This window comes from Somniosus microcephalus, chromosome 8, assembly GCF_052327205.1.
Source record: "Somniosus microcephalus isolate GS21.2 chromosome 8, FLI_Smic_1.0, whole genome shotgun sequence".
NCBI lineage: Eukaryota > Metazoa > Chordata > Chondrichthyes > Squaliformes > Somniosidae > Somniosus > Somniosus microcephalus.
The window spans coordinates 146,763,803-146,777,948 of record NC_140994.1 but is presented as its reverse complement, the minus strand read 5'-3'; the positions used below and the strand labels follow the sequence as shown (position 1 = coordinate 146,777,948).

The window sequence follows — 14,146 nt, the reverse complement described above, 5'->3', positions numbered from 1 at the left end:
GCCTTGTTAGTCCCCCGCGATGATACCAGGGATGAGGCACTTCAGTTACGTGGAGAGATTGGAAAAGCTGGGATTGTTCTCCTTAGAGCAGAGAAGGTTAAGGGGAGATCTAATAGAGGTACTGAAAATTATGAGGGATTTTGATAACGCAAGTAGGGAGAAACTGTTGCCTCTGGCAAGTTGGTTGGAAACCAGAGGTCATAGACTTAAAATAATTTGCAAATTTAAAATTCTCACGTGTGTTTAAATCCCTCCATAACTTCACCCCCTACTTTTGTAACCTCCTTCAGCCCTACAACCCTCCAATCCCCCCAATTCACAGTTCTTCTGATGTAGCTTTGTGTTCATCCCTTCACCTCGCCATTGGCAGCTTAGGTCCCAATCTTTAGATTTTCCTTCCTAAACCTCTCCACCTCTCCACCTCCCTCTTCTTCTTAAATACGCACCTTAAAGTGCATTTCATTGACAAAGCTTTTGCTTCTCCCTCCTAACATCTCCTTCTTTGACTCAATGTCCATATTTTTCTGATGCCTCTGTGAACTGGGTCATTTTTCTATGTTAAAGGCATTGCAAGTGTTTGTTGTTGTAAGTCATCATGGCTCCATGCATTATTATCCCTTCTGCATTGCCATTATCAGTCATAGCATTTGCACAGATGTGAATTAATATTTGTTATTACAAATTGAGACGGTCTATGCCAAATCTTATAATACCTTAAAATACTACCAATAACCAAATAATATTAAGATAGTCACCAAGAAATCAAATAGGGAATTCGGAAGAAACCTCCTTACCCAGAGAGTGGTGAGAATGTGGAACTCGCTACCATGGGGAGTGGTTGGGGCTAATAGTAGAGATGCATTTAAAGGGAGACTAGATAGGCATTTGAGGGAGATGGGAATAGAGGGTTATGCTGATAGAGTTAGATGAGGAAGGATAGGAGGAGGCTTGAGTGGAGCATAAATGCTGGCATGGACTGATTGGGCCGAATGGCCTGTTTCTGTGCTGTATATTCTATGTAACCCTATATAAAATTTGCTTTATAATGATTTAAAATATGAGTTGTTTGAATTCATTTGCTAACTATACATTTTAGGAAGAAAAACTCAACTTTTTATTCTCAATGGAAACTATAGACATCTGAATTTTAAATAAAATAGTATCCATAATCAAGTTAGTATACCCACAGTAAGTACAGTACATGTAACAGTCCATTTTTCCTCCAGTTCTAAAGGATTGGAGAACCAGTCCCATCCCCAAAAAGTAGAAGTTTCTGTTTTTCTTAGTCTAAATGTTCTTTAAAAAAATGGAGGTAACATTATTTCTTTTGGGAAAAGAATGTTTGATGAATAAATAACATACAGTTTAGCACAACATATTTGTAACTAGTATTTTAAGGGTAAATGTTTCTAAGACCTTCAGTCCTCGCAAGGTTAAATCCTTCCTCCAAAACATTTGGTTTATTTGCAGGTTTTCATGGATCTATACCTTGCTTCTGCTGAAGTTTCACTACAGATCTGTTCATATGGTTTATCTCCTCGAGCCTCTCCCATCACCCACACCCACACATCTCCGTCTTTTCCAAGCAGCCAATCCACTCGTTTTGTTGACTCTGTAAGAGAAGATAAAAGCATTAGTGGCTGCAGTTGTAAAGAACGGGTGTTTAACAGTTAAGGGCATGAATGTAAGAGGACTTACATAATAAAGGAAAGTTAACAATTTTTAAGAATTTCTCTGCCCCATTTTGTAATTATTTGAACTCCTCTGTAAGTCCCCCATTGCCATTTACATTTGTCAGAGGGCAAATGGCCTGCTTCCAGGTTTTTATTTATTCCATCCAAACTGGCCAACAGGAAGTGTATGTCAGAGTAACCCAAGTTAACTTGCTTTCTTATTTTTTTCCTTTTCCTGCCTGTGCAGTGTAACTTAGGTTTACAGGGAAAACAGATCTAAGCCTTGCTAGCCGAACAAGAGAGCAGTGTTTACATTGAAAACACTGGAGGAATCCACAGCCTTTTTGTTTCTCCCAGCAGAACTGTTAAAAAGAAATATAGTTAAAAAACTGCAAAAGCTCTGAAAAGTAAGATGGCAATGGCATTTATCTTGAGTATGTGTTTTTTCTCCCTGCATCATTGTGTCATTATGGGAACATGTCCAATATTTTCAGTGTATTCATGTATAGACAATACCGCATTCTAAGTTGAAGGTCAAATTACTGTATGTTGTGAACAAGAGAAAACTACAGTTAGAGAGAAAACTGCATCAGTATTGAGATATATAACTACTTTGGGCAAAGATGTGGTTTATTAGAAATTACTCTATTTACTGATTCTTTTGTTGTAATGTGAAACGCTGGCTCAGTGCTTAACTTCAGTTGCAAGTATTTAGAATTTCCCCAAGTTACGGTAATGAAACATGCACAGATAATTTGCTGTTATTGTGTGAGGCACTTTTCACAGCCAGTCCGAATGAATCACAAATTCCTTTTTGCAAACAGTTTTATTCCTATATTTTATGTAGTATAAGAGATGAATATCACTAAACAGGGTGAAACTTGGGGGAGTGCATGAAGCAATGACTCACTTTAAAAAAAAGCTAGGCAATGCAATTTTAAATTATGTATCTAATATCTAGGATTCAGTATTATCCTTGCCAGGGAAGAGGGCATTGTTCTTTCTGATTTTACTCTACCACCAAAATCAACTTCCAAGGGACCAGTTGCAAGGTGTATTGTTATCATGCATCTTTAATATATCCAAACAGTAACCGTGAAACGGGCAAACGCAATACCATGCATTATTAGCACCACAGATAATCATAGGGCACATAAGTTATAGAACACAAGTTTGGCTTCCTTTGCATGATTTTAGCCCTCTTCTTCTCTCCTTCAGACCATCAGATATAAACTAATATGCTCTCAGTAGGCATTCCTAAAATACAGTCCAATTTCTCCAAAGTAAAAATCAATCAGGTATTACCAGAGACTTACACCAATTACTTGATCATGGGTCTTTAAAATTCCAGTGGGCTGTTATGCTTACAAGTGGTAGAGCACAGCCATCACAATTATGTTTCAAAGCATGACTGTGTTTTTTTAATTAGAACGGGAATGAAAAAATGTAGGAGGAAAATAAATGTATAAAACAAAATTGATAAATGCATCTGAGTGACTTTGAAAAAAATGTTTTAATATTACAATGTTTGTTATATTCTTAAATCTATCAGCACCATGATTTATTATTTTTAAGTATTATTCAATTTTCATAAAGAAAATTCTATGCATCCTTTCACTTTTCAATCCATTATATGAGCCTTTTTGTACTATACAAAAATATGGAGGCACACTGAAATGTTCACAGGCAGAGGAGCATAGCTGAAGATCATAGTCCATATTAGGGCAAGAATCTATTATTTAGTCATTGTCATTTCACTTCTTCTGAGGCAATGTGCATTCACTGCTGATGTTAATGGATCAGAGCACAATCTCCGCTCCACCATCACACACTTTTCCTGAGAAAGGTCAATTTATTACAACATATTATGTTATTAAAAATGCCTTTCATACGACAAGCCTCAAAAAGATTATATTCAGCTTGAATCAGGATGATCAAAGAAAGAAAGAACTTGTATTTATATAGTGCCTTTTACATTCCAAAGATGTCCCAAAGTGCTTTACAGCTGTTGAATTACTTTTGAAGTGCAGTCAACGTTGTGTCAGCAAACAATCAGAAGTAATTGTGTTTTTCTAAAGTTTAGATAGTGAGATACCAGGCAGTGGTAATTACTAATGTCAAGCATAACTGCATACCAAGGAGAAGGATGATATGATAATTTAATGAGTTAACACTACATTAAAAAATTAAAAGAATAAAAGAGTATGCAGAGTTTAATTTCTGCTATGTATCACACTTGATGGTGTAAAAGCCCCTCTCTATATTCTTGAGGCCTCCAAGAAGCTTTGCCTGATGAAGGAGAATAATAAAGACTTAAATCTGGAAGCTAAATTGTATTAACTTATTACTTCAGTTTTCCATAACTGTGTACATTATATTTCTTCCTGTATGCTATTTGCCCAATTATTTGCTAGGCTTCACTTCCATGCTCTCTAAATTGTAACTTCACTTGACCCTAAATCAGACACATACCACTGCTACCCAGAGGCTCCTCCCCACCTTTGATGGGGGACTGGTTACCTTCTCTCCTATCAGCCCCAACCCTATGTTTCTTCCTCATCATATCTAGATCTTTGATACAGCCCCATGTAATCTAAGGTTCCCCTCTGTGTCCATTCAAGTGCACATTTTGGCTGCCGCTCTAGACCTGAGCCCCTATCTCACATTTTTTCCATTTCTAGCTATCTCAGAACCCCTCTGGATGAAGCACTCCCCTCTCCTCTTCCAATCATCCAGCCATGCCTCTTCACTGCTCTCCCTTTCAACACCTTGCTTCCCTCAACTATTCTTCCCACCTGTCATTATTCCCCAGCCTTCCTTCTCTCCTGTCATTGTCGCAGGCTCAAGTCCTTCCTGGGTTTTGAGGAGGTGATTAGCTATAGGAAAAAGCTGCCTTGTATTGTTCTTACCTTCCTGGAAGGTCTTGGAGTAGTAGGAGGATCAAATCATGGATGAGCTACAATTTCCTCCAACTTAATATCAATGCTGTTGCTTATGCTCCCACCCTAAAATCTGCTCCAAGGCCACCGATTCCATGCCTATCGCTAGCCACTCATAAAGACTGAACCAGACTGTGCAAAAGTGTGGTGTCTCGTTTAACCCTAAACGGAGCTTTAAACCCTACATCCTATCCATCAACAAGATAGTGTATTTCCCCCTGTGCAATGTTGCCCGCCTTCCCCAAACTCATCCTCTTTACTGCGGAAACCTTTATCTGTGCTTTTCCTCACTTCTATACTTGATTATTCCAATGCACTCCTTTCTGCCTCCCATCCCACTTCTTCCTTCTCCTTTAAAAACCTCCTCAAAACTCATCTTTATGACCCAGCTCTCAGTCCTCTCTCCTAACCTCGCTCTTCATGGCTTGGCATCTGTTTTCCTGCCTATTTGTGAGTTACGTTTTTTACATTAAAGGTGCTATATAAATACAAGTCGTTGTAGCTATACTGCTGTCATGGCTCTCCCTCATTCACAAATACACAAGTGGAAATAAATATTGCTACCTTCATTCATTCATCTGTATAATTGCAAAACATGCTGAATTTGTACCAGTGGTTAAATTGGCAGCAATAATGATGTGGATGACTTTTGCCTCGCTTGCACTATTAGCACAGCAGAGAGGGATCTTGTTATAGTGCCATGCTCATGGTATTGCCAAACTGTAGTAAATGATGCATGGCAGTTTAGTGATTGAGCACTGTATCACCACACTCAGTGCTTGCCATCCATCCACCAACAGACCAGCATAAATAGCTGTTGCTCCACTCAATATCCCTCTTCTTGTCACCGGCACCATTCAGGTACTGAGCATACATGCCATATCATTTTATAATGGTCTAACATGCAGAAATAACAGTACAGCTGAGCCAAAAGTCACCTGCTTCATTTGGGGGGTGGAGGGTCTCATTAGAAAGCTAAAATGTGATGGAACCATCTGTATAATAGTGGTATTATACATAAAAATCTTTAAAAAGAATGATAACATTATGCTGCCCTCCCTGACATGCAGAATGCTATCCTCTCATCTCTTGGATCTAACTTTTAAATCCATCACAGGCTGATACTATGAAAGTCTCTCTCTCTGATAACTGTTGAAGTCTGCAATGAAAGCACTTTGGGCATTCTGAAATTTGTTCCTAATGGGTGCAAGTCAACATAATTGAACTGCCTGTTACTGATCATGAGATTACCTATTCTTGATTCCTGATGCCATTCAGGTTAGTTCAGTCTTTATTTAGTAGAGGATGATCTTTTGAAATTAAGATGCTTATTTACAGCAACATAGCACATTTTTTATCCTGCAAGCTAGGCCTAACCTGGGAATTTTTAACATCTGAAGTATTAGTTCCCCGCTATTAACATCACTCCACTCAGTAAGGCCAAAATTCAGTCTAAAAATAAATGATACTTCATGTGCCGAATTACTGCTACTGAAATTGAATGTTTGTCATTTAGGTTGTTCCTATATGTGTCAAGCATTTCGTTTTGAATTTACAAATAAAATTAATACTTTCTCAAGCAATAAAGTTGTTAGATATTCCCAAAACATGTTCCAAATGCAATTATTTTGTTAAACTTTATTTTTGTTAAATATTTGGGAAATTCATTATTTTCCAAATTAAGTTAACATTGTTAAAGGGGCAATGACTGGAAACCTCTAATTTTTTGTTTGAATAAAAATGACTACTTTATGATGAAAAGAAAATGATCATACCTTGCTGAGTCTTTGTTTTGTTTCTCTTTTTCTCCTCTCTTTCTGCTTTGTCTTCTCTTTCTTTCCATCTTCGTACTTGCTCTTGTCTCATCTTTAGGAATAGAATCTGCTTTTGTTCTTCGTTCAGCTGCTCTAGGACAGCTGGATCTATATACATGTCCTTTAAAATCTGCTGCAGCATTTTGTCCAGGCTGGGCTAGTCCGACCGACGCCAGTCAGAACAAGCAATCGAACTAATAACCTTTTGGATAGTGCATTATACGGTATTTAAAGTCCTCGCACTCTTGATGGCACTGTTCGTTTTTAATGTGCTTTCTTATTTAAGTACTGCTCCAGATTATCCTAAAGAGAAAGAATTACATCAACATTTCCGCTGACTTTCAAATGTTTACGAATTTATAAATAATCGCGTCCTCATAACTTTGCAGCAAAAGATACAGCTGTAACAAAAGTACAAATGATATCCAATAAACTTCATTCTCAGAGGATCGCGTATATTTTTAGTCCATACTTTAAAAAGTATTTAGTCAATCAGATATAACAATCCACTGCACGCCGCTGCTGTTCAAGCCTCCAGCCCAGGGCGCTGGATAATGCCTTTGTTATTGGACGATGTTTATCTAACGGATGACGGTCAGGACATTCCATGTGTTCTCTGTAAATCCCTTGTTTATGCAAAAAGCGCTGTGGCGTAGAGACACATTCAGGAAATAAAGATCTGACCATGATCAGTGGGGACTTGTGAATGATCAACACGATCCTGGAGTGGACGTACAGAATATGTACATTTTCAAGTCAGCCACGTGTTTCCTTTTGGTTAAATGTTAAAGTTATCAAAACCTTAAGTTAAAGATGATGGAATTGAAACTGAACATATCTCTGCTTCCTGGATTACTAAGACTATTCGTCATCCGCACTTAACCCTTCTATGTCTTAGTGCTTCCCCATAAAATAACTTTAATTTCGTTTTGCCCTCAGCTGTCAGAATCCACCTTGTCATAAGCAGCGACTACTTTGCCACTGACCATTGACCTGAAATGCTGGATCTCGGCCACAGCGCCAGACAGCGTGCATTTTTAAAGGCACTTTACAAAGTTGTGTCACAATTTATCATTCCCCAGCTATTAAAAAGTTTAGAGCAGTCTCTTAAGACCTGAATAATTAATCGGTCAATAACTAGGTATGAACATTCAGATTCGCCAGGAAAGTTTGACAAAAAAAGTTTCAATATTTCTGTTAAAATTTCGAAGCGTCAAGACCACTGGCATGGGCCAACCTAATCATACCATCATGACTTTGTATAATAATCTTTAGTGAAATATATCTGCTTTATAGTAAATCATTTAACAACGCAATTGTGTGTAATTTACATTAGTTTCGATAAGGTTAATAGAAAAAAAAGTAACATCTTTTACTTACGATACGGTTTCGTCTCTGGGAATCCTGGTTCTTGCAGCAGAGCCTGGTGTTTGGTCTGGATGAAAGAATGTTTCTGGACTGTCGGAAAATAACTTGCCTGCAGTACGTCACTCCAAATGAAACCTGGTGAGAGGCGGGGAGAGGGGTGGTTACTGTATTTGAAAAGCGCTGGAAAGTTGTCCAAGTAAATGCCACTACATGATCCAACCATAATTAAAGAATCTAACCCAAACACTAGGTCTAATTTATAATTTTGGGGAACAACCTAGCCCCCCACCCCCCTCTTTAAATTCCTCCATATTTATTAACTCTGCCTATTCAGGCTTTTTACAGAGAATTGGTTTCATTGAATGCACTTGTGGGGTAGTCGATCGCCGACTGTTCTGATGCTTTCCCTCCTTAAACAAACTAGACGAAATCATATTTCCACGAATAAATACTTCCTTTGCAATTTATATTGGGTTAACATGTTTTAAGTCGCTAGCCTGTCTGCTGCATCTAGATTGGGAAGAAAATGAGAAAAACAAATTCTAATTTTCAAAAGGACCGCACCCATTTGTTGAGACACTCACTCGGAAGTTACCGCTTTCGCTGTCATTGGAGCGGCGATATTCCGGCAGCGAATTCCGCTACTTGCGGCAGGTGAAGACACTTGTGGATGTCGTGCTTGCAAAATCACTTAATTTAATTTTGCTTTTTATTTTATGCACAATAGACCCTCTTTGTGTTATTGAAGTCACTGTTCACTGGGATCCTTGGGGGACTCCAGAGGGGATGGTGCAGGAGTGGGATGAGACACCATTGTCAGAGATGCTGTGGCTACAGTTAGACAGTAAAGAGTGGATCTAAGCAAATCATGTTTTTGTTTTATCTATTTTAGTTACGTAGTCTGTTTCGACTTTAAAAACATGATTGAATGGGTCATAAAATCCTCCCTGAACTTCAGTGGTGATTCTATTTAAGAGGTAGCACTAGATGTGTCCCAGTCAGTTGGCTTCAGCTAACCTCACAGTTCCACTGACCTGTTTCAAAATAGGATTCTTTCAAGGCTGTACTTCAGTGCTGCTTCGTCACAGGGTGCTGCAGAATCTTTAAAATCATGGATTTGTTTCCCACAGGCCATGCATAGTTTGGAAGGCAATCCTTTCATGTTGTTGATTTTGTTATTTTAGTTACTTTTATTAGTTTGCTTTGTTTACTCCTTGGAACTTTAGTTGTGTCATCCCTGTAAGCGTAGGTATGTCTTGTACCCTGGTGGGGCAATCCCACAGTCCTACCAACCTAATTTGGAATAGAAACCTTTGATATTATTGGCATGAAATTTTAATTGTATGGCCCCTTTAAGGGGAGCACTTGTTGCATGTTGGGCTATGTCAAATCCCATTGGCTTAACCTCTTCCATATTATGAATGTCAGTTTGGGCCAGTTGCTGGTATTCTCACCTCCGAGTCGGAGGTTGTGGCCTCAAGCTCTGTTTGAGCACTAAGGGGCAGAATTTCCAGTGGGTATGCCGTCATACCGCCTATGAAATGGACAGCAAGTTCGGGACTTCTGCATGCGCAAGCGAATGCGCTAAATCCTGAACTTGCGATCCGACATTGAAAACCTAATTGCCCACCAACTGCCCAGCAATTATGTATGGAAATTTTATGGCTGGTGCAAACAGGTGCAGGGCCTGTTTGCACAGCGTAAGGGGATAACCTTTTGGAAATCCAAGTATATATTTAATTTTAAAATCTTAAACTACAAGCCAGTCTTTCAAACTTACCATCAGCCCCCATCAGAGTAGAAAACTCTTCAAAAAATTTTCAATAATATACAAAATAACATTCCACTGTAGCCTGGCATATATCCTCTATTTTTATTTTTGGATGCAAATAGAAAGTTATTGCATTTTATTTGAATGTTGCAAGCATTTACAAATAAGTAATTTCCCACAATAACATTTTGGTTGGCTCATGAGTGAGAGACTGGGGGTGAGTGAAAGACCTTCTGTTTCCTGTTTGGAGTACCGGCCCATGCAATCCCAGGTATGCTTCCACACATGGTGCGCCCTTGAGATCTGTGGGCCACTAGGGTGCCCTCTACTAGGCAGTGTCTGGCAGCAAGTTGTTGAAGGAGGGTCCCCATCAGGTAAGTGCGCATTTCGTTCAGATGCCGGTGGTGTATTCTATAGTTAATTCTAGGCCATTGACTCTGCTGACACTTCAGTACAGCACTGAGAGAGTGCTGCAGTGTTGGAGGTGTCATCTTTTGGATGAAATGTTAAACCGCTTACATCTGCTTGTTTAGGTGGATGTGTTAGAGAGGAGTAAATATGTGTATTCTTACTTATATTTATTCCACAAATTAATAGGGTTCGTAACATTGAATGTCAGATGTCACAGATTTATTAAGTATGCAGTAATTACACCTACACTTAAAAGCAGTACTTACTGCAAAAAACTTGTGGGTTTAGTTGGGGACTCAAACACGTTACAGTTCCAAACTTGGTATACAGATTGATCAGACCTTAATTGAGTTCCAAAGTATCTGTTCCAACACTAATTTGTGATATATTTTTCTTACCCCTTCTACATGACAATCCACGTGTTTCTGCATTACGTAACACAACTCCATATAAGGTGAATTTTAATGAGCTGCTTCCCTTGACCCTTATCAATAACTAGTTTTAACAAGTTATTTTTCCGTAAACCTGTATAATTCCCCTACTATGTTATCTTATCCATGGTTTCACTCTGTTGCTATTCTAACAAGTGAAGCTCCTAAATATAAACCTGTGCCATTCCATACCAATCTCCTGCTTCTAAAAAGGATGATGTATTCACAAATATTTCCTTCTGCGAAACTAACTTGTTGTCAAATGATTAAAGTTCTCTGAAGTATATGTATCAGTATGCATTTATGTCTTTTAATTAGGTTTACTAGCGGCTAAACTGACCATTGCTTCAAGGTCAGTCTTAATTCAACAGTTCAGTGGTCACTGCATCTAAATTGACATACTTCCTTACTTAACAGGTAAAAGCTAAAGGTTACTATTACTACAATATAAAGAAAATCAATAGCAGTATAGCATTATCAGGCTTCAGGACAGTCTGATTAACCCTTTCCTTACAGATGCAAAAGATTCCATGGCATTATTTGAAGTTGAGCTCTCCTGGCGTCCTACCCAAGCTTTCTCCCTCAACCAACAACATCAAACAGATTAATTAGTTGTTCATCTCATTACTGTTTGTGGCACTTGCTGTGTGCAAACTAGCTGCCGTGTTCGCTGAGATAACAACAGTGACTGCACTTCAAGAAGTAATTTATAGACTGTAAAGAATTTTGAGACTTCCTGAGAACATGAAACACATATAAAAATGCAAGTTTTTTCTTCCTAAACATGTACTTGCAGCTAACTATTCCTTTGTGCATTACCCTTACATTTATCAACATTAAAATCCGTCTGCCATATCTCAACCCATCTACTTGACTGATCCAAATTTCTCTAAAGGCATTCAGTCTTATTCCACTCATTATTTGCTGTTAAAAGTTTAGGATGTTGCATTAGATAATCTGTTGTGTACAATGTAAGTGGTCTGAGGATCTTACATTTAAGGATGTGCCTGTATTGCCCAATATCTAACAATATAATAGCATAATCCAGGGGTTTAGTAATAGTATCCTCTTGTGTTCTGAACTGGATATTCATGTCTTTTGTAGTAGTGCCTCTTCAATCTTTTCGAAAACACTTGGTAAGATGAGGCCAGACACAAATTATTAAGGTGCTTTATTTCATAGCAAGTGAATGTACAAAGCAACAGTTATGATCAAAGTCATTCAGTTCCATTAGTACAACTTGTCTTTTTGTAAGAGTACAAAATAATGAACATGCCATGCTTTCCCATATCAGTGCATTATCTTACTTGACCCAAACAAAATTACTCCAGAATTATCTCCTCCATTCTTCTGAGCCTGGCCAAAGCTTGCCATCACATCTTTCTGTTTAAAAGCTGACTAACTGCCTGTGTCTCTTTCTTTGTTTTTATTACCCACTGTTCACAGCCAGAAGTGAAGGCTTGTCATACTGCTGATCTCCTGGGACCAGAGACTTCTTCTCAATGGTGTGAGATGTTTGCCAATTGCTGCTAAGTACTAAGACCAAGCTAACTAATTGCTTATCATTTATAATCTTTGAGAAAGCAACATCAAAGCTTAGATTATTAACATTTTAACCACCTTTCATCTAAGAGCCTTTTTAAAAAAAACATGCGTGAATGCACTTTGCTTTAAAAACTCAATATTTACAAGTAATGCTTTTCCCAACAATTTTCTATTGAAAAATAGTCAACAATCATGAAATTTGACACTTGCCTGTATAGTCGTGTCATCAGCAAATGTAATAATATCATGTCATTTACAAATATTGTGAACAGCAGGAATCCCAGACAGATCCCTGTGGACAATCATTGGATAATTTTCCTAGGCATAGAATTTTCCATTTATAATAACTTTCTATCTCCTGTTGTCAAGCCAATTCTATCAATCAAGGGTTCTGATGAAGGGGTACAAACCTCAACTATCTTAACCTGTCCTTTCTCTTTGCAGAAGATGACTGACCAGCTGTGCATTTCCAACATTTTCTGTTTTTATTTCAACTTTACAATATCTGCAATTTTTTCTTTAGATTTTGCAATCAAATTTGTGATATATTCCATGGTCCTTAACCTTCCTGACCAGTGTCATATCGTACACTTTGGAAAATACAAGTAAACTACATCTCTATCACCCTCAGCATAAAAATTAGTTAAAAGAAAACACAGGGTACAAAAGCGAGAAGAAGCTGAAAAAGGGCAAAGCAGCTATAGGAGAACATTCATTTTCTGAGCACTAACTCTGCTAATTGGAGAAAGGAAATACCTTCCATTGAGCCAGGTCTTCCGAATTGCATAGTGGACAGTCAGAAAGTTGGCTCCATATAGGGGACCAAGATCTGAAGTGACTTGAACTCCCAGATATTTGAAATGATAAAGTAAAGGGTCCATGAGATGTTCAAAGGCAGTAGCTTAAAGGAGCAAGGATGGGGGCAACCCCCATGTGTTACTGCCTAAGAGGTTAAAACTTGGAAGAATGATCCCATTTGTGAAAATACAGAACTGATGGGTGGAATTAGAGGAGCAGGAGGAACTGCATAATCCGATTGTCAAATCACATTGACCTCACAGCTCGTTTGATAAACTTCAATCAAGTGTCTTCTCTGCATCTATGGACAGCAACAACAACAACTTGTATTTATATAGTACCTTTAACATAGTAAAACATCCTAAGGCACTTCACAGGAGTGTTATAAGACATAAATTTGACACTGAGCCACATAAGGAGAAATTAGAGCAGATGACCAAAAGCTTGGTTAAAGAGGTAGATTTTAAGGAGCATCTTAAAGGAGGAAAGAGAGGTAGAGAGGCGGAGATGTTTAGGGAGGGAATTCCAGAGCTTAGGGCCTAGGCAGCTGAAAGCACGGCCACCAATGGTTGAGCGATTATAATCAGGGATGCTCAAGAGAGCAGAATTAGAAGAGCTCAGATATCTCGGTGGTTGTGGGGCTGGAGGAGATTAGAGATAGGGAGGGTTTGTCCATGTAGGGATTTGAGAACAAGGATGAGAATTTTGAAATCGAGGCGTTGCTTAACCGGGAGCCAATGTAGGTCAGCGAGCACAGGAGTGATGGGTGAACGGGACTTGGTGCGAGTTAGGACACGGGCAGCCGAGTTTTGGATGACCTCAAATTTACATAGGGTAGAATGTGGGAGGCCAGCGAGGAGTGCATCACAATTGGGTCAGCTAAGTATAGGCACACCTGGAAAATAATAGATACAAAGCTGGAAATTACTGTGCGCAATGTTATCATTTGAATGCTTGATATGATTGTATAAAATTCCTCTCCTATTTTATCAGCAGTGCTAATCTATATTTTAAATTTCTAGGCTTTAATGCTCATTAAGTGCCTTCCACAGGTGAGTTCCACCTATTAAACACCTTCACTAGTAATTTCCACAGGATTTCTATTGATCTCCCACTGTAACATTGGAGGAAGAGCTGTAAACTGTGTAAACAGACATTTTTGCTGTTTCCCCATGTTTTCTGCCAAAGTTACGGGGAATTGGTGAACCCCTGTGGAAATTCTACCCCCTATGCACAAAGACTGGATTTAAAAGGGATTAGGATCAGCTTTCTGCATGACTTTGAATTTTGTAGCTGTTAAACATCTTATGGACAATGACTTGGTTTGAAGGGGCAGCCACCAAACCAATATCTAGATAATTTCTGTCAAACTGTTGAATACTGGGCAAAAAATATC

At 38.6% G+C, this 14,146-nt stretch overlaps 1 protein-coding gene across 2 annotated transcripts in view; it reads right to left on the bottom strand.

The window, feature by feature from the left end:
• The window catches only part of LOC147113855 (SH2 domain-containing protein 4A), a 42,303-nt gene extending 34,273 nt beyond the window's left edge, over positions 1-8,030 (bottom strand). Inside the window, exons 1-3 of one of the 2 annotated variants that reach the window (XM_085995223.1) lie at positions 7,807-8,030; positions 6,388-6,729; positions 1,489-1,612 (exon numbers count right to left, since the gene is read on the bottom strand). In XM_085995223.1, the coding sequence (XP_085851349.1) occupies positions 1,489-1,612; positions 6,388-6,568 (305 nt within the window). In that variant the 5' untranslated portion in view covers positions 6,569-6,729; positions 7,807-8,030. The remainder of the gene's footprint in view (positions 1-1,488; positions 1,613-6,387; positions 6,730-7,806) is intronic. The other variant, XM_085995222.1, reaches the window with a different exon arrangement.
• Positions 8,031-14,146: the final 6,116 nt, after the last annotated feature.